Genomic DNA, 24845 nt, shown 5'->3' on the forward strand with positions numbered 1-24845 from the left:
CAATTATCAGTTACAACAGCTGTACCGCCCCCTCTGCCATGGTTTTCATTCACACTCAGCAATTTATAGCCTGCTAGAGTGACAACCCCTAGTCCCGGACCTTAGTCTCCTTGTAATCGTGTTGATGTAATTTGAGATGTCATCAGTGATGTCATGAGTGATGTCACTGACCATGTCATGAGTGATGTAATATGTGACGTCATCAGCAGTGCATTGCGGGCGCGCGAGTTATAGTTAGCTACTATAACGGGGGAATTTCAATGGTTTTGTACAAGTGAAAAGTCCAGCTAACTATAACACCCCTGAAACCTATGGTTTTTTCAGTGAATTTCTGAGGTTTTTTAAATGCTAATTCCTAACTATGCCTACAGAGATAGGACATGTGAAGAAAGAAGAAAAAATGCACAGAAAGAAAAAAAATAAGTGCAGAAAGAAGCAACAGAAGTCCTCAAAGACGAAGAAAAGTGCAGGAAGAAGGAGAACGTGCAGAAAGAACAAAAAGAAGAGCAGAAAGAAGCCTTGTTGCAAAATCATCCTGTACCCTCAACTTTTTCAGACGGATACTGGTGGTAACTGAGTCTGACTAACCAGTCCTAGAGCCAGTGCTATGTTAAAAGTCACTTAGAATACAGTTAAAACACCTACATACACTAGGGAACATTATGCGTTGGTATCCCCCTGTGATTAGCATGACCTCCTCTGTAAGCCCCTAGTATATAATAGGGATGGGGGATTAAAACTACCTCTTAAAACAGGCCACAGGGCGTTTTTGCACACGTTAACTCAGGCCCCGTCCCCTCCCTTCACCACTGTGTAAACACGCCTTGTTTCCGTTTTTAGTTGGGAGATTAAGTTCATTTGAATCCTGAGGGTCCCTAGGGTCCAGCTAGCCCACTAGGTACCTCCAGTAAGTGCCACAGAGCTGCGTTGCAGAGAGGTGTAAAAAGTGGCACGGCCTGGACCACCTCTCTGCAATGCAGCTCAGTGGCGCTTACTGGAAGCACTTGGTGGGCTAGTTAGCCCCCAGGGGCCCTCAGTATTGAAGGGAAATTATATCGCCAATTTAAAACGTGCCATAGTGCGTGTTTGCACACGTCACCTCAGGCCCCGTCCCCTCCCTTCACCACTGTGTAAACGCGCCCTGTGACTGTTCTAAGTTGAGAGATTAAGTCCCCTTGAATCCTTAGGGTCCCTAGGGTCAAACTAGACCACTAGGTACCTCCAGTAAGCGCCACAGAGCTGCGTTGCAGAGAGGTGTAAAAAGGGGCTTGGCCTCAGAACACCTGTCTGCAGCGCAGCTCCCTGGCGCATACTGGAGATGCCTGTTGGGCTAGTTGGCCCTCAGGGACCCTCAGTATTGAAGAGGAATTAATTCCCCAACTTACAATTCGCCAGGGGGCGCGTTTGCAGAGTGCTGCAAGGAGGGGCGTGGCCTCCGGCACGATGCCAGTCTTTTATTTATTTTAATTTTTTAAGAAGGGGGGCTGTGTGGTTCCCCTTCTTATTCTAATTTATTGGCCCTGATGACCCCATCCCCCAGGGCCTGTCTCCTAATTATATTTTTTTGACCCCAATCCCCAGGGCCGGCCACTGTTTTTTATTATTTTTAAAAAATATATATTTATAAACACACCTAGGACATGCTGGACAAACCGTACGTACCTATCACCATGACGATTTGCGTGATATTCATTAAAAGGCGACTATGCATAAAATGAATCCACGTGGAATGTATTTACACCACTAGTGAAGCTCTGACATGTCTGATGCCCTACCGTGCCTAATCCCAATAGACACCCTTGTAGTTTATTTATACAAACATGGGTACCTATTGACGGGCACATTTAATACACATGCACACCAAGCCATTCAAAGGGGATTCGACAAAAATTAGACCAAAAGTATGCAAGAAACCCCCCTCACGGTTAATAAAACACACATCCACTGCCGGATGTGTAATACTTTTTATTTTACTCTCTGGAAAGGGGACGAACATCACTTGAGAGTCACAGCGCGCTCCTGGCAGAGCCCAATGCTGTGTTACACCCACCATTGCCTGCTGAGTGCCACACACCTCTGTGTTGTATTCCCCTAGCTAGTGCATATACTATGACACTCTCTAGCCCATGTGCACTGTAACTAACCCTGGGCGTAGTTCGCGAAGTAGCACTTCACGAAGCTACGCAAAGTGCAGTTCGCACTACGCGAGCTACGCGTAGCACTTCGCGAACTGCATAGTACCTTGTTCGCACTGTGCCAGATGTCGTTTTCAATGATTGCACAGTGCGGACAAGCAACCGGCACTGTGCAATCATTGAAAATGGCATCTTGCACAGTGCGAGCTGTAGTTTTCTGCTGCTCGAGTAGATTTTTACTCGAGCTGCAGCTTTCTCAACGCGAACTGGTAGTTTCTCATCGCGAGCGGTCGCGAGCATACGCGACTACTCGCAATGAGAAACCTGACCTCCTCGCGTTGGGAATCTCGCCGGGAGGTTTATTTTCCATGCTCGCGATCGCCAACTTGATGTTGCTGATCGCGAACAAGGAAAAAGTCTCGCCGGGATGTCATTTTGCTTGCTCGCGGTCGCCAACTAGTTGTTGAGGACCACGAGCAAGCAAAAAATTACCGCAGCACTACGCAACCCTACGCTACGCGTGTTCGCACTGTGCTACGTGCAATTCGCGTAGTGCGAAGTAGCGCGAACTTCGCAAACTACGCGAGCGTAGCGTAGTGCTTTGCCCAGGCTTAACTGTAACACCACCCCGTGAATATGTCATGCCACACCTGTCTTCGCATGGGTTATATTGCCCCATCTAACGTGCCTTCCTCGATGCCTATGTTATAACGCACAGTGCTATGCCACACATATTACAATCTGGGATCCATATCTTTGTCACAGTGCATATGCAACGTTACACTCCCCAGCACATATTTTATATTACAACTTTAGAGACTAGTTAGGTTACACAACACTGCCCTGTGCATATTACACTCCAAGGCACATATCGCATAGCACGCGCTAGTGCCTGTGCTATCTCGCGCTCTCCAATGAATCTGTCATTGCGCACAATGTATTGCATATTATATTTCACGCCCGGTTCATCTTATATCACACTTTTTGGTGCATAGTTTATACCATACACTATATCTAGTTTTCATTTTCAATCGTGCTCTCAGGACTATGTTCTATATAACACTGTGTTCACCTACCCTTTTCACGGGCATTACATTTTGCGATAGGGGGTGGAGGGTCAGCGGGTGTTTCTGCCAAGTGAGCCCGGGGTCACAGTCACAAACGTCCTCTTCTTCCTGAATAAAAGTGAGATTATGCTGCATACTTGTTCATATTTTAAGTAGTTCGCACAGACACACGTTTTAAAAACAATAAAGTTCCTAATACCCACCTTCTCTGAACAGTTAGCTTGCTGCCCCATCCCCCTCCTCCCTATCCTCTGTTGTGTGAATCCATGGACTAGCCTCCTCCCTCCTGCCACGCATGGTCTGATGTGCTGCCACTGCCCTCAATTTAGTATGATGTACCAGTCCACTCCTCCTGCCCTCCATTGCCCAATTGTATGCCCCATCATTGACCTCCTGCTTAAACTCTGTGCTTAGCTTGCTGCCCCTATTCTCCTTCCCCCTGCCCTCCGATGTCTTTGTGCATGCCCCTGCTCCATCCTTTTTGCACACCATGTTCCATGGACCTGCCACTCCTATCTACTCTGAGTGTTCTGTTGAGCTGCCACTCCCTTCCCACCTGCCTAGCATTGTCAGATGACTGTAACCTGTCCCTGCCACCTCCACCCTGCCTGTCCACCTGCCATGCCCCTATCCTCTTCCTCCTGTCCTACATGGTCCATTGTACTGCCACACCCTTCTGCCCTCCCTGGTCTGTTGTGCTGCAACTGCTCCTCCTGCCTGCCCCGTGTGGTCTGTTGTGAGGCCCCTTACCCTGAACTTTCTTGTCTGTGCACAGGTCCTGACCCTCCCTTCTATCCTCCATCGTCCTTTGTGCATGCCCCTGCACCCTCCTTCTTGCCCATCATAGCCATTGTGCTGCCACTAACCCTCCCACTTACCATGCATGGTCTTCTGTGCTGCCATGGCCCCTCCCACCTTCCCTGTGTGGTCAGTTAGCTGCCCCTGACCTCCTCCCACCTTCCCTCCATGGTCTGTGTGTATGCCATCACAGTCTCACTGTTGCTCTTCATTGTGTGTCTTGCTTCTAGTGCCCATCCTGCCTGACATCCATGGCTATCTTGCTGCTCCTGCCCTGCCCCCTTGCCCCCAGCCCTCTGTTTACATGTGCAGACCCCTACTCCCTCCCTCCTGGCTTGTCTGTTCCATTGTAATGCCCCTGATCCGTCCCTCCTGCCCTTTATGGTCTGTTATGCTGCAGCTTTCTCTCCTGTCTGTCCATTATGGTCAGCTAGCTACCATTGCCTCTTGCCCCTCTGTTCTCTGTTGTCCATGTGCATGGTCCTGTCCCCTCCCTCTTGCTTTCTATGGATTGTTGTGCTGCACTCCCGTCCCGCATGCCCTGTGTGGTGTATTGTGCTGCTGCAAACCCTGATGCCTGCCCTGCAGGGTCAGTTTGGTGCACCTCTCCATGTCCCTCCTGTCCTCTGTTATCCAAGTCCATGTCCCTACCCCATTTCCTTCCATGATCCAATGTACCATACTTACGAACATTTTGAACTTGGTAAGAGGGAGATTTTGAAAAAAAACTGGGGTATTGATTTTCCCCTTTGAGTTACATTGAAAAAGAGGAGATTGTAGACAGGAGACAGATCAAATAAAGCCCATTTGAGCTTAAAAACATTGGACGTTTCTTGGCTGAATCGGGTCGGTTGGCTTGTATGGTTGTACTACCATTGCCTCTTCCTTCTGCCCACAATGGTCTATTACATTGCCACAGCCTCTCTTGCAAGTCCTGTACTGTTGGTTTGTTGCCTCTGCCCCCCTTTCCACTGCCCTCCATGGTCTGTTGTGCTGCCACGGCCCTTCCTGCCTGCCTAGTGTGGTTAAATTGTTGCCTTTGCACCCTCCTACCTGCCTTCAATTTTCAGAGTCCGTGCCCCTGGTCTCTGCCTCTCAACAGTATCCTAATGAACAACTAGATTGCTAACATTCTATATTTATTACAAAAGTGTGGAACGCCTGACGTCATCTTGATGTAATCAAAACTGTAATACCTAGAGCATTTCCTTTAGAAATTACATATATGAGAGGGTCTTATTGGCATCAACATTATGGTTAGTGCTCTAAAAGACTAAAATAAGGACATATTTTCTGAGTTTTCAAATAGCGACAAAGCACTTTTAAATTATTTGTTATCTTTATGTTTTTGATCCAGTTGACCACTTGATTAAATGTTGCACTTAGGGGAGAGGATGTGGTGTTACTTCCAGAACTGCAGACTTTGCAACTGGGGAACCAGGTTGGAGTTTCTGCTTCAGCTCGACATTCTGTGATTCTGGTCAAATCACTTAGTCTCCCCATGTCTACAACCAAAATGAATTTGTTCTTGTGTGATGTAACCAATGCTCATGTAAAGCACTCCAATACCTGACAAGTCTGCACAATATAACACTGCAAAAACACAAAATAATAAGTGTTTTGCACACTTCTGTCATTGGGCTATATTTGGGCTACATCTGGGTGATTTTGGGCTACATTTGGGCTCTTTTGTCTCCGGTGGCCATCTTGGGAGATTTATTTGTTATGAAGTTTCCTCATGTACTGCAGTCTCCTCAGTAGGAAATGCTTTCAGTTTTTTACTTTGATTCCATCATGAAGGTATTCAGATATGTCACACTTTTGCCATAAATTCTGAATGTTAGCACTCTTTTGCTCATTCTTTCTGCAGCACTAATCATACTTTTTATGGAAAAATGAACCCCCTCATTGTGTTCCTTTTTAAATTAAATCTTTTAAGTGTTACCAGTTTATTCCAATCAAGATGGCTTCAGGTGTGCCATACTTTTGTCATAATGAAGACAGTAAGCGCTCTAGTTGATATTTGGGCTACATTTGGGCTCTTTTGTCTCTGGTGGCCATCTTGGGAGACTTATTTGTTATGAAGTTTCCTAATTTCCTCATTTACTGCAGTCTCCTCAGTAGGAAATACTTTCAGTTTTTTACTTTGATTCCATCAAGAAGGCATTCAGATGTGTCACACAATTGCCATAAATTCAGAATGTTAGCACTCTTTTGCTCATTAGATCACTGTAGTAAAGCTACTGCTCACCAGGGAAAACTGCTGCTGGTATTGAAAGTGCATGTTTCAGTCTGCATGTCAGAATTTTTTAATGAAATAGAAGAGGATTTGAGAAGTCACTCAAAATGTGCCCTAATTTTTCTTTCTGCAGCACTAATCATACTTTTTATGGAAAAATGAACCCCCTCATTTTGTTCCTTTTTAAATTAAATGTTTTAAGAGTTACTACTTTAATCCAAGCAAGATGGCTTTAGGTGTGCCATATGTTTATCATAAGTAGGACTAGTTGTTCTTTGGAACACTCTGGGAAGCTGCAGTAGAACACAAAGGAATCAACTGACAGTCTCTGCCCTTGTTGGATGTACATGTTTTACTGAGAATGTCAGACTTCATTCTCACATGACTGAGAAAGATAATGTGAATTTACAGAAAATAAGCTCTCAGTTTAGCTTATAGATCACCTTCCAAAACTCTGTGGGAAAAGCATGAGAAAATATTTTTCTCTCAATCATGATATCCCAGCAGAAGGCTTTTTCACATGGTGAAATCACCTTAGAACATACCACAATTCCTAAAATGAGTATGGTACCATCAACAAATGATTTATAATGTAACTAAAGTCTTAAAACCTTCTATTAACTGCAATGCTTTTTAATGAGGTGCTATCATGTATATTGGTCCCAAGATGGCTGCCAACAATTCTTGGATGAAGTGCTGACAGCCAATCAGATCTCAGGATGAGATGTGTGGTTAGGCTCCGCCCACATATATATATGATTTTACTTTTGATTTTCTCAGGAACCACTGAACAGATTGACACCAGACCTGCAAAAGGCACTTCCCTGACCTGAGGACTACCTCTCTGCCAAATTTCAAGTAATTCTGTTCAGCCGTTCGGGCTGTATCTTGGACTAAAGGTCCCTATGGAAAATTGCATGGGGAAAATGCGTTTTGGGACCCCCCTTTTTTCTCAGCCCCCGCTTGACGAATCCCCCCAAGACTTTCAGGGTAGGAGTGGAGCGGAGCGCCCCGCCTATTTTGAAAATTTTGCGAGGATTCGTCAACCGGCGCCAAAGTTATTCCAAATAGAATGTAGCGGATTTCCTATGGAAACACGGTCCTAACTATAACTATCTACTGGCGACCGCCAGTAGATAATGTGTGTGTGTATATATATATATATATATATGTATGTGTGTATATGTGTATATATATATATATATATATATATATATAAAAAAAGGTTGTCCCAATGGGATGCCACTCACAGCAGGATTCCGCACAACACTCCGCAGGCGGAAAACAGGTCAGCCGGCCACACACAATGCAAAAAGCAAAGTGATATTAATGGACTATCAGTACCAGCATGCCACGTTGTGTAAACGCCCACTGGGGCGGGACTCTTTATTCAGAAATAAAGTCAGCTGTTCTTAACTCTGTTTCCTGCCTCTATACTGCCAGTAAACAAGGGCTCTGAGGAGCCCGAAACGCGTTTGGCTTTTTGGATTGTGTGTGTGGCCGGCTGACCTGTTTGCCGCCTGCGGAGTGTTGTGCAAAATCCTGCTGTGAGTGGCATCCCATTGGGACAACCTTTTTCTTGCATGTAAAGCGGCTCGTCCGGCCGCGGGATGCCCTGACGCTTCATCGCGGATCCAGTGTACTCGTGACCACGAGCACAAGTTATGGACAGTGGGGGCCTCACTCGCAAAGGCATTGGCAGCAGGAAGCAGCGTCATCGCGCATTTAACCGTACATGGATGTTTAATTTAATATTGGGGCAGGAACAGAATCCACTGGGTTAAACAACGAACTACGAGTCTACATGTGGTGATATTAATGGACTATCAGTACCAGCATGCCATGTTGTGTAAACGCCCACTGGGGCAGGACTCTTTATTCAAAAATAAAGTCGCGCATTCAACCGTACATGGATGTTTAATTTAATATTGGGGCAGGAACAGAATCCACTGGGTTAAACAACGAACTACGAGTCTACATGTGGTGATATTAATGGACTATCAGTACCAGCATGCCATGTTGTGTAAACGCCCACTGGGGCAGGACTCTTTATTCAAAAATAAAGTCAGCTGTTCTTAACTCTGTTTCCTGCCTCTATACTGCCAGTGAACAAGGGCTCTGAGGAGCCCGAAACGCGTTTGGCTTTTTGGATTGTGTGTGGCCGGCTGACCTGTTTGCCGCCTGCGCAGTGTTGTGCGGAATCTTGCTGTGAGTGGCATCCCATTGGGACAACCTTTATCTTGCATATATATATATATATATATTCACTTAAAAAACCATAGGTTTCACACAAGTTATAGTTAGCTGTACATTTCACTCGTAAAAAACCAATGAAATTCCACGTTATAGTTAGATCAGGTAACTATAACTCGCGCCCCCACAATGCACTGGTGATGACGTCACATATTACATCACTTATGACATGGTCAGTGACATCACTCATGACATCAATGATGACATCTGAAATGACACATTGTGCATTGCGGTCGCGCAAGTTATAGTTACCTGATCTAACTATAACGTGGAATTTCATTGGTTTTTTATGAGTGAAATGTACAGCTAACTATAACTTGTGTGAAACCTATGGTTTTTTAAGTGAATTTGCATGGTTTTTTAAATGCTAATTCCTAACTATAATGTGTGTGAAATCTATAACGTGGAATTTCATTGGTTTTTTACGAGTGAAATGTACAGCTAACTATAACTTGTGTGAAACCTATGATTTTTTAAGTGAATTTGTACGGTTTTTTAAATGCTAAGTTATGTATTTATTTTTAATTTTTGCGCGCACGGTGCGCTTCCCGCACCGTGCGCGCACTGTGGGCACTCGGTGCGCTTCGCGCACCGAGCGCCCACGTTGCGCATTTCGTACCGTGCACGCCTCGCCATTTTTTACAAAATATCAATTGTTTTTTTCTCCCTTGGGGGTCCTTAGATTTATATATTAAATGTGATTGTTAATTCTTTTTTTTTTTGTTTTTTTTTTTTACTGTACGCGTACGGTAAGCTTACCGTACGCGCACTCCGCGATTTTTTTTTTTAATTATTAAATTTAGTTTTCATACTTTTTGGTCCTTCGTGAACCCCCTGACGAACGCTAGGGGGTCTGCAACTCTCTTCGTTGCCCCCTTTTCATGTTATCAACCTTTGTTTTTCAGTGCGAGAGACAGAAAATGGCGGCCGATATTTTCTGATTTCGACCGATTCGAATGTTTACAGTCATGTAACCACCAATCAGAATTGAGCTCGCGCACGGCACCGTACGCGTACGGTAAGCTTACCGTAAGCGCACGGAGCGCGCTTACAGATATATATATTGATTTAAATGCTATTTTCTCAGGACCTACTGAACAGATTTACACCAGACCTGCAAAAGGCACATCCCTGACCTGAGGACTACCTCTCTGCCCAATTTCAAGTAATTCTGTTCAGCCGTTCGGGCTGTAGCTCGGACTAAAGGTCCTATGGGAAAATGCATGGGGAAAACGCATTTTGGGACCCCCCTTTTTTCTCAGCCCCCGCTTAACGAATCCCCCCGAGACTTTCAGGGTAGGAGCGGAGCGTAGCGCCCCATTAGTTTTGAAAAATTTGCGAGGATTCGTCAACCGGCGCCAAAGTTATTCCAAATAGAATGTTGCGGATTTCCTATGGAAACACGGTCCTAACTATAACTATCTACTGGCGACCGCCAGTAGATAATATATATATATATATATATTGATAGAGAGATATAAAGTCTTCGTTAGGTGAAAATGTCAGTTAATATTTTAAGCTGTCAGTTAATGTTTTAAGCTGACAAAGACAATTAAATTTACCAGTTACAGTTGTCTCAAGGTTCTATAACTCATGCCGTAAAGTAACTATAATTCGAGCTCCCACTATGCACAGTGTTATCAATGATGTATTTCAGAAGTTGCGTGTTGTGGATACTCCTCGGATCTACAGTACTGTTTAAAAAAACACAGACCTAGGGAGTGTGGGGTATCCCTACCCTGTCCCCTATGTATTTTTTTAACACTTTTTTCAGGGCATATTGACTGAGTCCCCGAGTCTTAAAATGGCTACCGCAACATCTTTGTTGATCCTGTGGCAGTCAATCAGATCATTATCTTTGATCTGTCAGGTCCAAATCCTCAGCAGCTGGAAATATACATACAGTTTAAACCTTAGTTACTCCAAAAAAACTGAACTGATTCACACCAAATCACAAAATGCACACTTTCTTGGTAAAGATCTAGCTTTCTGCCAAATTCGGTGTAATTCCTTTCAGCTGTTTTGGCTGTAGCTGTGTCTAATTTTCCAATGGAAAGACTGCATGGGGCAAACGTGTTTTGGGATTCACCCCTTTTTCTCGACGCTCATTTGACGGATCACCCCAAAACTTTCCAGGGAGAAGCTGAGGTACATGAGACTTTTTATGGAACCAATCTTTTATTCATTTTAGATATCAATATTGTGACATTAGTATTACACAGCTGGGTGCCTACAACCTTAAAGGTCGGCAGCGAAGTTCTCTTACATTTACTTGAACACAGCTTTTTGCCTACAACCCGGAGGCTGGCAGCGTAAGATGTTGTATGTAACCGTGTGTCCACAAACCCAAAGTTATATATATATGCCATGAGAAAACAGTAAAAAGACCCCCCACACTCTCCCTCCCAAAAACAAAAAGAAAGAGGGGTATCTGCACCGGTCAGTATTCTCCTTAATATGGGAGCTATCCTCTAAAGGAGTGAACTGTCGCTCAAGATCCGACCCTTCCTTAGTGGGGTGGCTCAGCCACCGTCTTCTCAGGGACCAGATGTAATATTTGGAGAAATTTAGGGCAATGAAATTCTTTAGATAGTATTTGTATAAAGGGGGCCCATAACTCGGCATATTTCTCCCCCTTGTGTTCCTGGATCATTGAGATGCGTTCCATGGCAAGGATTAACCATATCTCATATAGCCATGCCGTGTGGTCTGGGACATTTGCGGTGCCCCACAGTGCTAAGAGCGTCTGACGGGCCGCCAGTAGTGCCAGCAGTGCCAGCGCTATTTGTCTACTCCACAATGAACGAGAAAATGTTAGTGCATTGGGGAGACCCAGCAATGTATAGACCGGAAATCGACGGATCTCCGTGTCAAAGGCCTTATCAATATCATTTAACACTCCTTCCCTGAAGCATTCCAGACAAGGACAATGCTATAACAAGTGTGCTAGAGAACCAGTGACCTCACAACCTCTGCAACATTCCTCTCTGTGATTTTTGTCCCAATGGGGAATACGTGCCAGAGTAAGATACCAGTAGGATATGACTTTGTTGGCTGATTCAGTGCCTGCTGTGCTATGAGCTGTGTGGTGAGCTCTATAATATATGTGCTCCCATTCTTTTGCTGTCAAAGTCCTGCCCAGTTCCTCCTCCCACCGGAGCTGTCCTGTTGTCTTCCCTTCTCTTTGTCCCGTAGCTAGCATAGAGTACAAGTTTGAGATGAGGTGCTTATCGTCCGTCTTGCTTACTAACCGTTTCTCAAACAGAGTAAGTCGTCTGGAAGCCTGCGCTAGGTATGATGGGGAGGTGACCCAATGTCTGAGTTGAAGATAGTGGAATTCATCAGCTTTGGGCAGATCATAGTCTTGGCTCAATTGCTCATACGGGATGATACCCTGGAGATCAAATAGTGAACCAATTCTCTTACATCCCGCCTTTCGCCATCTCTGAAAAACCTCTGATTTACAGCCCGGGGGGAAGTCCGGATTATCGACTATGGGGGACAGTAGGGATGGGAAAGTCGCCAGCCCTCTTTTAAGCGCCACCGCGTCCCATACATTCATAGTAGCTGCTGTGACTGGTGAGGAGTAGAGACCCCATGCTCTCAATTTGCGCGGCAGTCAAGCCTCCCTCCAGATGTTAACCCCGGCTACTGCCTGGTCCATGAAGATCCAGTGCTTTTCTGAGAGTGGCCGATTCCACTCCACAATATATTGAAGATGAGAGGCCTGTAGGTATCTCTGTAATCCCGGGAGGGCTGCACCTCCCTCCTGCTTGGGTTTCGACAGTTGGGCAAAGGACAGATGTGTCTTCTTGCCTCCACTAACGAATTTGTTAATGGCCAATTGGAGGGAGCGCATTACTTTCGGTTGGGGAACCAACGGCAGCAACTAAAAAATATATAGAATTTGCGGCAGCACTGTCATTTTAATTGCTGTGATACTACCGAACCAGGCCAAATTTAACTGCTCCCATCCAGCTAGGGGTTTTGTTGTCTCCTCTAGTAACACGGAGTAGTTCAACTCCAGCGTCTTCAAAATCGTTGGGGCTAGTAAAATACCTAAATATGTGATTGGCTGTGAGGCCCACTGTAGAGGGAATCTCTCTTGAAGGGACTTCTCTTGTTGGGGGGGGGGGGGGGGGGGGAGGGGGAGGTTAAGCACCTGAGATATGTTCAGATTAACTTTAAACCCTGAATTGGGGGTGGTCTCTAATGCGTTGGGCCAGAGGTTCCAGAGAACAAAGAGGAGGGGCGAGAGTGGACACCCCTGCCTCGTGCCCGCGCTCTATCTTAAAGGACATAGAGAACGTCCCATTGACTCTGACAAATGCTCTTGGGGTCTGGTATATACAGCAGATCCATGTCATGAATCGTTTCCTAAACCCGAAATGACGCAAAGTATCAAACAAGTAGGTCCATCGTATTCTGTTGAATGCTTTTTCTGCATCCACTACCAGGAATAGGGCTTCCAACCCAGACCGGCGCACACTGTCCATAAGATGTAAGAGATGCTTCGTATTATGCCTCCCTTGCCCAGTGGGGATGAACCCCTCCTGGTCTGGGTCTATCAGCCCCGCCATCATCAGGCCCAATTGTGCAGCAAGCACTCCAGTAAAAAGCTTTGCATCCAAGTTAAGGAGGGATGTGGGGCGGTAGGATCCGCATTGACTAAGATTTTTCTGCGGTTTAAGGTTCACTGAGATCGCTGCCTCCATCATGGAATCCGTGATTGCTCCGCTCTCTAAGACCGAGATAAAGAGTCTCGTAAGCATAGTGGCTAATTCTACACACAAGGTCTTATAGGAGAGGGCGTGGTACCCATCAGGTCCCGGGCCCTTGTTTATCTTCAACCGAGCGAAGGCTGCTATGACTTCTTCCGGCCAGATGGGCTCGTCCAATTGACTCGCTTGCTACTTGGGAAGGGGAGTGATTTTGGACGTTGCAAGGTATTCACTCGTGGGTAGCTTCCCCGCATGATCTTCTGCGCACAGCGATTTATAAAATTGTTTAAATGTGTCAGCTTTCTGGCTGTCGGCATAGACCTCCTCCCCGATGGCATCTTTATCATGGGTACCGCCTCTGCTATAGTCCGCACCCTCAACCGATGAGCTAGCATCCTCCCATATTTGTCACTGCTTAAGTAAAACTTATGTCTTAAACGCAATAGTGTATACTGCGCTCTATCCACGTCAAGCCGCTTTTTAGAGGAGTCTTTTCCGTTACTATTCCCGCCACACCCTTGGCGCCCCTGTGCACTTGTGGATCAGTTCTAACTCCCTCACCTCTTGTGTAATGCTCTGTCTCGTTTCCCTGCATTTTCTGTTGTCGGCAGAGGATATGGCCAGAAGCTCCCCCGTATCACCAATGTCAGGGCTTCCCAAATGGCAGCGAGCGATGTGTCAGTTCTATCGTTATGTTTGATATATTCCACAATTCTCTCCCTAATCTCCTTCACAGTTATCGGTGAGTGTAATAGCCCTTTCCGTAGGCGCCAGTGCGGCGGGGACGGAGTGACTCCCCTCAAGTGTATTGTGACTATGATTAATGCATGGTCCGACAGGGAGCGAGGCTCTGTCGAGGTTTCCGTATGTCAGGTAAAAGCGTTGCCGATGCTAGGAAGTGATCTAGGTGCACTTAGGACTTATGTGCGGCTGAGTAGTATGTGTAATCTCGTGCTTCTGGATGATGAAGGCGCCCAATGTCGTGCAACCCACATTCTGCAAGCCATCCTTTCCCCTCAGGGGAGATCGCCCCTGTTTGACCTTGCCGCTGGTTGGATCGGTCCCATTCATTATTCATCACTAAGTTAACATCCTCGCACACATGAGACTTTAAAAAACAAGTTTTGTGAAGATTTGTCAAATTACACTATAGTTATTAGCAAACCCAAAAATCTATATCCTATGGAGACGTGGTCTTAGTTAGAACTACCCAGTGGCGTCTGCAACTCCATAATATATACATATATATAGATATATATATCTACTGTCTATTTGGCCCAATCTTAAAGAACACAAAAGCCACAATAGTAAGTCATCTGCATACTGCAGTATTTTTAATTCACCTGTATGTGTGTCCATGATATGCATTTGTGTAGAAGCTCTGATTGCCAGAACTAGAGATTCCTTAGCCAGGATGAAAAAGGGTGACAGCGGGCATCTTTGAGAGATCACCTCTGTACATTCTAAACATTTTCAACAAAAAACCATTACAGTGTACAGAAGCTGGAGTAGCCGGATACAGCCACTTCACTTTTGTGATAAAGTCTGAGCATATGCCTGCTTATGAAATAATTCTAAATAGGTACTCTCATTCAATCCTGTTGAACCCTTTCTCAGCATCCAAGGGGGGGCACCACTTTGTTGTGCAAATTCTTGCCAGTTTGCCACAGTAGGGGATGTAATGTTCACATGTGGTATTTGGATGACATTCTAGCTGAAATTTGTGAATCAGTGTTGCAAGCACAGTTTTCAGGAAGCTGGCCACAGTTTATAGACAAAATGTAATCATTCAAATTAATCAGTAAGATCGGCCGATAGTTTAAGCAGGTCTTTGCCAGGCTTCAGAAGTAGAGTTATGGTATGTTTATTAAATTCCGATCTAGCTGGACCGTATCTTTAGCCTCTTTCAAGACTGTATTCAAGAGAGTCGACATCTTTTCTACAGTTTAACAGGAAATCCAACTTCTCCAGGTCTTTAAGTACATGGCAATGATTTAATGGCTTCTTTTATTTCATCAATTCTGACTTCTCCTTTAAGAGATTTTTGTGTTTCAGGTGAGAGGCAGATTTTCAAAGAAAGATTGTTCTTTAATTAGAGAGTTATCAGCCTGTGAGCTATATAGACAAGAAAAATAAGCTCAGAATTCAACCTTTATTGTCTATTAGATGTGTCATCAATTGCCCTTGTCCTTTTTTAATTGCTGAAATTGTAGTAGCAGCTTACCTATGCTTCAGTTGCTTGTGCTAACAGGTTGCTAGCCTTTTCCCCATGTTGATAGGCCCACCAACTCACCCTGGATGAAACTCATTCAACCATTGATACGAATAGCGACCTCCATTTTGAATTTTCCTTTTTCACGCTGTCAAGGAAGAGTGTCCGCATTATATTGTGAAGTTAGGGACTCAAAAGATGCCTCTCAAGTTGTTTGCTTTTCAGGTGCCCGCTTTTTCTCTACTTCGGAATCTCTCTTCGGATTACCTCCTACTACCCAAAGGATTTAACTTGAGGACAAAGGGGCCCATTACGATGTCGGTCGGAAGAGCGTCCGACTGACAAGTTAGTGGAAACGAGACCGCCCGTCAAGGAGACAGCGGTCCCGCATCCATAATACAACGTGGTCGCCTTCATGGTGGTTGGAAAGTTTATTTTTTGTATTGCGGCTTGTGCTGCGGGCTGCAGCACAAGCTGCAATAGAAAAAATACACTTTCAAAAAGTCCATGCACAGTGTGGCCTGCCACAATTTTATTAGTGACATCTAGTCAGGAAGTGAGAGTGGAGGTCTGTTCGTAGCATCTTAACTTCTTTCATGATCTGCAGTAGAGGATTCAACCACACCTAACAATATATGTTTCAATTTGGCCACTGGGCTTTTCGATGTGATGTCCACCGTGTCATCTGAGAGGCGGGATCAAGCTTTTATATTTGCCACTTAGTGCTTCTGAAAATAGCAGCTGTCTGAAGGCTATGTAGTTAGACATGTAAAGGCAGATATATATATTATCCAATGTCCTGTTAAAGCATACAATAGATGGGGATAGGGAGATGGATTAAAAAACACTTGGTGTTTTGGTTGGCACTTTTCACAGGGCTGTTTTGAATTATGGTGAAAGTAGACAATTGACTGGGGCCCATAACTGCTATCCCACTCTATATCTACTTTCTCTTTTTCTAATAACATATCTCTGTAATCACTCTCCCTTCCTGACCTCATTTTACCTCTCTCTCTACATATCTGTCTACCTGCCTCTTATGTACTCTTCACAGCATCATCCACCTGCCTCTTACGTACTCTTAACAGCATCACCCCTGTTTAACTTGCCCACCCTCTCATCTCTCTTTATACCTCACATTTCTCTACTTTAACACTATCTACCTCCCTATCATGTTATACTTCCATCTTTCTTTGCCTCATCAATCACTAAATTCATTCTGTTATTCCTACCTCAGTTCTCTATCTATCCCTCTAGCTGACTAATGCTAAATCACTACAACTAAATCTTGATTTCCCTGTCGGTGTCTACCATCCTCTACCTCCCTTTGTCATCGACAACTATATATCTTATGTCTTTACTTTTACTTCACCTCACCTCTTCTGCCTTAGACCCTTTCTTTCCCCCTCTCTACCTATATTACACCTTTATGTATCTACTCCACCTTTTTTAACATACTCTGGGGCTTATTTACCAGCCCCTTGCACCACCGGTACGTCACGTTTTCCCATCTAAGAAGTGAAATACCGGCGGCGCAAGGGGTTTGTAAATAAGCCTCTCTGTTTCACTTCTGTCTTTCTCACCTCTCTCTCAAATATACCTCCCTACCCCACCTCTCACCTGTCTTATGACCTCACTTCTCTTCCTATTATTCTCTCTTTACTAGTTCTACTTCCCTACTTCTCTCCTCTTGCTACCTCAAGCCTATCTGTACCTCACAACTCACTCATTACTACATCTCTCTGTATCTCACCTATCCCCCTCTCTCTCTCTGTTCCTAACTGCATTTTGAATTTACCCCATCATTTGTTCGCTACCTCACCTCTCTACCTACTCTCTCTTTCTATGTCTGCTCCCTCTTCCTCACCTCTCTTTAGCTTACTCCTTTCTCACAACTCTATATCTTTACCTTTTTTACTATCCGCTTTTTTATCTATCACCTTTACTTCCTCTATTTATTTCAACTCAACCTCTCTACCTTACCTCTCTCTCTCTCTTTATAGTCCTCCCTATCTCACCTCTCTATCTCTACCCCACCACCCTCTCTACCTCACACTCTCACTATATGAAAGTGCCCCTTTTTGTAATGGTGACCCACTTTTTGCCACTGGGGCTGATGTTTTTTGACTGATGTGCACTGGGTCCCTGCTAGCCAGGCCCCAGTGCCAGTGCTCTTTACCTAAAAACAAGGTAAATGGTCCAATTATAACACAATTCGCATACACTTTACCACCCCTGAAAGTCCCTAGTAACTGGCATGGGTACTAAAGAGGGTCCCAAAGGGCTGCAGCATGTATTATACCACCATAAGGGATCCCGATACAAATTGCATGCATCCTACCAATGCAGACTGCGTGACATGGTGCAAACCATGAGTGAAAACACAACATGGCACACTCACTGAATGCCTTGCCAAAGTCACTGCATGTCATATATGTAAGTTCCCCTACAGCACTCCTTGTAGGCCTAAGGCATGGTGCTTTATATTACACTTGAGGGAATATTTTCACGAGCAGATATGCCCCAGTGCTGTCTAGTTCAATTACTAGAAGGTACAAGGATCAGAAAAGCCATCTTAAGTATATGCACTGGGCATTTGTCATCACGAGTTCCCTAGCTACATGATGGCTTTACAGAAACCTGTGGTGTTTGGTATTCATTTATTTGAGTTTTATATAGCGCTGGCTAGACCCGTAGGTATCCAAGCGCTTTACACGAGGATTCAAACACCTTGTCTTAATAAACCTGCACTGTTGCCAGCACAAGATTAAATTTGGCATGCACCCAGAGGGCACCTAGAGGTGCCCCCTGAAAAACCTACCACTAGCTATTGTGCTGGCTGACTGGTATCAACCAGCCTGCTACCACTGATGAGTTTCTGACCCCCTGCCTGCAGGTGAGAACCTGCACTCTCTGAGGCCAGAAACAATGCCTGCTCCAGAAGAAGGTGTCCACACTTCCTGCAGCAGGATTGCTAGTGATTTAGCATATTAAGGCCAAGGGCTTCAAAGCCCATGCTGCCTTTAATATGCAGCACCGGCTTTCCCTGACCTGGGGATGCCCCCCCTGCCCTGAGGCCCATTTGGCACCAGGACAGGCGGGAAATTAGCTTAGAATATAGGCTTGTTGCACCACAAGGCTAGTCACACCCCTGAGGTGGGCTACCTGATGTTCTCAATCTTGTTTATGATGGAATTTGGACCTCTGGGACAGGGTTATGCCCACTTCCCACAGGAAGTGGTCATATATGGGTGTAGTGACCCCAAGAGTAAGTAACCTGTTGGCTACTATCCTTCACTCCCCTTAACACCGTCAATTTAGTATTTAGGTGGCCCCCTGACACCAGCAACTCAGATTTGTCTGCCTGAATGAATGAAGAAGAACAACAAAGAAGGGCCGAAGATGTGAGAATTGTGGATCAGCATCAACTTTGGCGCAAAACCCTGCGTGACTGCTGCTCTCTTGGCAATCACCAACACCAACTCATCCAGAAGTAAAACAGCCTCAGCCAAATCCTTGGAAGTCTGCCCATGAATTTTTCGAACCAAGCTACATCTCCCTTGGAGTAGAGGAGCTACTCCCCTGCACAAGCAGACACTGACTGCAGCTGCCCAGTACACCGTTTTGTCGACCCTCAGGCCCACAAAAGGAGTAGCACCCCAGCAAGAGGTCTTTGTGCTCCAGCAGGTCAGATCCATCCCCTTGCTATGTTAGGAGTCGCCAGGACCCCCAGGAGCCACCCTGCACCAACACCGAAGCCAATTGCAAGCACCAAGGCTTGTTTGTGTTCAGTCGGAACACCACCACCACCAACAAAACTTACCTGCATGTTGAGGTACTCCAAGAGAGACCAGCTCCTTACAAAGAATGGCCCTGCTGTGTTTCTTTTCCCTCTTCTCCACGAACACCAAGAACCGAGAGAGCGTCTAACTCACTGATCCGCCAGACAAATCACCTCTGGACCTGAGCTTCCCAGCCCGGGCTTACGTAAACTGATGGTGTCTCTGTGGTCCTGAACCCCACAATAGCTGAGTACCCCCGCCCCACTTGGGTTCTGCCGGACTGGTCCCCCAGGCCCCCCTTGCAACCTCTTTCTGACAGGTACTTTTCAAATGGACTTTAACTGGTAGCATTCAGCACCTCTGCACTCGGACACCCCAGGGCAGGTAAACCTGAACTCTTGGTGCTTTCTTGGACCTTGGCCCCTACTTACCTTAAGTCCAGAAGAACAATCCTGTAAGTCGTCTGTAATTGTGTCTAGGCAGTTTCTCCCATAGGATAACATTACTGTGTGCGAAGGCTCAGGCTGTAAAATTTGATAACATCTAAAGTACTTATCAGATTCCAATGTTCTTGGTGTCTAAAATGATATGCTATTTTTTTACTTGGTCTTGAGTTTCTTCTTGAGTGTATGTCCCATTTATTGACCCTGTGTGTTCAACAAATGCTTACCACTACCCTCTGATTAACCTAAACTGTTCTCCCACACAACCACAAAAGAGAGCATTTGTGATTATTAATTTAAGTCCTGTAAGCCAATAAGTGTCGTCTTGACTTTCTACATAATGTACCTTATTTTGGTACACTACATAAAAAGCCAGCTTCCTACACTTCTCAGACCACATGCCTCTCCTATTTGTCTGAAATGGTGAAAATCCTAAAATCGGTACTTTGATTTTCAATCGTGCTGCGAGAATGCCAGTGGTGAAAGGGGATTTGTGACTATGAATATTGGGCTATTACAACAATAATTTCAAACAGTATGTCCATGTGACTAATTGTAATACTAATGTATACAAAAAGTGATCAATGAAATGCTTGAAATATTCTCAGCCACTGGTAATTACTCGGGCCACATCGCAATCCATAGTTATTTCGCACACCATGCCATCTCAGTTTGGACGCAGCTATATGCAAATCAGACTGGAACACAAGCAACCTAGGACTGGTTAGCCTTTTTATGGGTGCAAACGCAGAGTATAGCTTGGTTCCACTGATACAGCATGCAAGGGACCCACATCTGAGCATACTCATCCTGCTTAGGGCCAGTAAGATTAGTGATATTCAGAGCTTCTGGTCTCTCTCTTATTCCATTCTCCTTTTGCTGTTTCTTCTAAAGGCCTCCATATTTTCATAGTATGGAATGTGGTGGAGGCGAGGAAAAACGGAAGAGTGTATTGGTCCCATTGGATCCAGTACAAGGTTGGTGCGGCCGACATATTGTTTCCAAATTGTAAAACAAATACTGGCATATACATAACACATCCTCAAATCACTTGAATGTAGGAGATTATGAAAAGTAAAATATTCCCCCTGAATGTCAGACCATGGGAAGTTTGCTTTAAGAACGTTTTTTTTTTTTAAATTAACATTGTTACAAAGACTGTAAATTAAAATCTGTTCTGGGCCAGAGAAGGTAACTTGCAGCAGGATCATATGATTTCAAATAGGTCTTACTTTTATTACCATACCATAGATAATATTGTCTGAATTGAAGAGGATAATACAAAGAGCATGTTTGACATCACACTCCAAAACAGTTGTAACTAAGTCTAATGAACCTCTGCTTCTTAAAAGGCCCATTGGAGGCTCACAGGAACATCATATTAGACTATTGTGGTCTTGTATGAGCTCAAACAAGGAAGATGAACTGCAGGATGTGAGCACGAGTCATGACCCACTGAAATGGTTTAATTTAAAAGGACCCACACTTTAAGCACCACTTAGCCTTTATGAGCTAATGTTAAAATAACATCATTACCTGAGTGCAGTCTGCAGGGATTTTGTTCCATGGTACTTGATATTTATCTCCAGAGCCTTCTCAAGGAACCTCATAGCTAGATCACATTCCAAAACAGCTTGTAGAACTATACAACAGCTTGTAGAACTATACCAATGTTACTCTGTCAATAATGGTGGGAGGAAAGTAGGTTAATACAGTGTTCCTGAAAAGATGACATTATTTGATCTGCCAAGTGATTTATTGTTCATGCATAACTGGCATGCCACAACACACCCTTTTCTCTATGCTAATGATCATTTGGTAAGTATTATACAATTTAGTAGTTGATTATTCATAAAAAATTCAAAACGGAACAAGATACTTTGATCAGTACATACATCATCTACCCTGCACCAAGATCTCCAGTACTGAGAAGCATAACACGAACACTTAAGGTGCACATATACACTTGTAGTAATCTGTTTTGTAAATTGGTTAAAGTTCCACGTAAAAAGAGATTTCTTTTAGATTTTTTAGCTACTATTTAAAACGTATAGTTGGAAGCAGAGTAAATATTAGACCAGTAAAATACCTGTTTTACAAGAGCTGCTTCAAAACATCTTTAATGAACTAAAACAATGCCCTTCTATGTACGTACATCCAGAGTAGCCATTGTAGGATGATCCTCTCCAGTCACAAGAAGCATCAGGTAGCGTGCACGGTAAAGTAGTTTCAAAGCCATTGGAAGCTGAGCATTTGCAAAGCAGAATAATGCAAGGAAAACCTACATGTATAGAGAGAAAAAAAAAAGTTTGTGTCGAAATCCGAGTCACAACATAGCATCATATAGGAAACAATATTTGGATTGATCAGCTATTTCAATGTATATGCATTTGAAAATATCATCAAAAGGTTAATAGATTAGAATTTTTAATGGAGACACAAACATAACCAGTTGTTCTTTTTTTCATTACAATGTGTATGGACCCTTTGCCACCCTGTAGGAGTAAAACAACAGCAGCAGCTGGCCTAGAACTTGTAAGCAGATCTAAGCACACACAAAACCTCACTGCCCGCGATTGGAAATAATAATGATACACTCCTAGTGGTGTCCTTGAGTGGTGACCGCCTGGTCCCTCTCATCCTGGAGATAGTGATGCACCCATTTACTGGCGGGATTTGGACATTTCAGACTCGGATGAGAGGGGAGCAACTTAGGGACCTTCAGGATGACTGCGATGATGGTGAGCCGCAGCTATAGGGAGACGGAGGCAGAGCTACAGGCAACACTCCTGTGGCCTTTGATAGAGCAGACAATTTTAGCTTAAATACATTTATTACTAAAGCCAAATGCTTAACTTGACATTAATGCTTAGCCACTTTGCAGAAATGACATGTAACAAAAATGTGCTTTATTAAACTCATGTATGCTTGAGTGTGGAATTAATGTCAAACTTGTGTTCGAAATGACACAAAAACTAGTGGTGCAAAATGCACAAAGCTATAATTTATTTCGCATTGAATAGGCCTTTTTCGACTAACATTTTAGGAAATGATATAGCATATCTGACCTGTTCTTGACTTGCTTTGACTGTCGTTACTGTAGAATGTGAGGAACTTATAAAAATGTATTTTTCATTTTCAAGCTACATGTTCTCATTGCATTTAGATTGTTTCTAGCTGCCACGTATTCACACAATAATACATAGAGAACAAATAGAGTTTACAATAAGCTGTGAATCTCATGATTTACCCAGGATGCTGAATTAAAATGTTTCTGTCTTTAGAATAGTTCATTGTTACGTAGTGGAACCTGAACAAGTTTATAGTTAGAGGCTGCTGAATTTCCCATGAGAAACCTGTATTGGACACAACAAGTATGAATGTTTAGCATCTGAATGATACATTTGGATAGTGTTCTGTCTACTTCCAGTGTTTACCGTGGGAACGAAGGAAGAAGCTGCAGATGATTAGACAATCACTTTCATTGGTTCGAAATGACCATATACCGGAACGTATCGATACATGTTTCGTGCTTTTATATTAATGTGTGTTTTCCTTAGGAAGTAAGGCAAATTCTCACTAAACTAATCTTCCTGAGGATCTCTCTCCTAACTCTCTCCTTGCCCTCCTTTTCAGACTTTAGCTGAGAGCTACTGCTGACAGTTTTAGTTATTTGCCGCTTGGGCAGTGACTCCTTCAATTTATTTCCTAAATCCTAATGAATTTTTGGATGTAGATACTGCAGCACCCATTGCTCGAATAGGGAGACTCGATTGAGTTTTCCTGAATTGCGCTTAATGGGGAGTTCGAATTCCTGATTACTCCACAGATCTCGCTCTTTTCAAGAACTCTTTATGGGTTCTACTTAGCATTCTGAACCCTATTTTTATCTCATAAAATAGGGATGGATTCCTTTATGGAACAAGCTTGCCATGTTTTGCATCTATTGAGTCTAACCCGGCCTTCGTGACATTTCTGTAAACAGGTTTATCTGATTTACTAATTGAATAAAAAGACGAAAACAAACTTACTAAACTCCTAAATGATAAATAAAGGTTTTTGAACCGATCCTAATACTCTCATTATTGACTGAGCTAATTACTGAAATTGATGATGTCTATTGAGATGATTTAATCCATTCTAAAACAGTGGCAAAGATATATTGACTTGGAGAAAAAGAAAAGCGGAAGCAGAGTCCACCTTTGTAAGTGATGGGTTGAACTGAGTAAAATGAATACGTTTTGGCGCTATCACCTTTACCGCAGAAAAGCAGGGGAACCTGGCCCTGAGCTGGAAGTACGCATGGAAGCGGGGAGCAGTCTGGCGTGGAGTATGGTAGAAATGGTCCTGGCACCCAATTATCACTTTGAGGAGATGGTGAAAATGGTGCTCAGGCAACAGAGGCAAAGAGACTGCTACTGCTGCATGACTGTTACTTTCCTATCACACTAAGGGGCAATCAAATAGGACCACAGACATCAGAGAAACTGAACCTGGGTAGGCCTTCTAAGATATTTGGGACTCCATCAGGGGATATTGGGATCTTGGTGTAATATGAGCAATTAACAGTCCCAAGGAAAGATGTGCTCCATGCATAACTGGATGGTATAAATAGCCCCTGCAGCAGAATGAATGTTAGACCAGGCATCACTGAACAATCCCCGCAAGCATATTTAATGTTAAAGCATTGAGCTGTACAAGTTACCCACAAAATTACAGACAACATGCTGAGCCTCAATTTTGGCTGGACGCCCCACAAGTAAACAGTGCAAAAAGGGCAGGTTGGATTGCTTTGCTACTAGCACACCACAACGAATAGCCACAAGGTATAATGGCCATCACAAAAAGCAACCTCCAAAATACTCTGCAGACCCTTAGGAAAGAGTTCATGACAAGATTGTGGCAAAGACATTGAGCAGCGTGCTTTAGACTTAAAAAACACTCTGTGTTAAGAATGATGATCCTGCAAGGATGTGGATGCTGTGGGCTCCATAGTGATGGAGGTTGAGAACTGCACTGCACCTTTAGAAGAGTAAAATGAATGGAGGAAATGGAAAGACACATGGAGGATGTGCTGTCAAGAATCAAAGACATCGAAAACAGCATCAGAAAAGCACTAGCGTGATTTGGCACTGCAGAGACCTTTCCCTTGGAAGAGGATCGAAGTGGAAGAATAGAAGCACAGTCTTGCACTG

General features: G+C 44.1%; 1 protein-coding gene across 1 annotated transcript in view; it reads right to left on the reverse strand.

Moving 5' to 3' along the window:
- The window catches only part of LOC146783965 (clustered mitochondria protein homolog), a 288789-nt gene that overhangs the window by 19354 nt on the left and 244590 nt on the right, over positions 1 to 24845 (reverse strand). The window contains 3 exon segments of the mRNA XM_085634433.1: positions 21187 to 21296; positions 21299 to 21328; positions 21806 to 21931. Coding sequence (XP_085490559.1) covers positions 21187 to 21296; positions 21299 to 21328; positions 21806 to 21931 — 266 coding nt within the window.

The sequence above is a fragment of the Triturus cristatus genome, chromosome 11, assembly GCF_964204655.1.
Source record: "Triturus cristatus chromosome 11, aTriCri1.1, whole genome shotgun sequence".
Taxonomy (NCBI): Eukaryota; Metazoa; Chordata; class Amphibia; order Caudata; family Salamandridae; genus Triturus; species Triturus cristatus.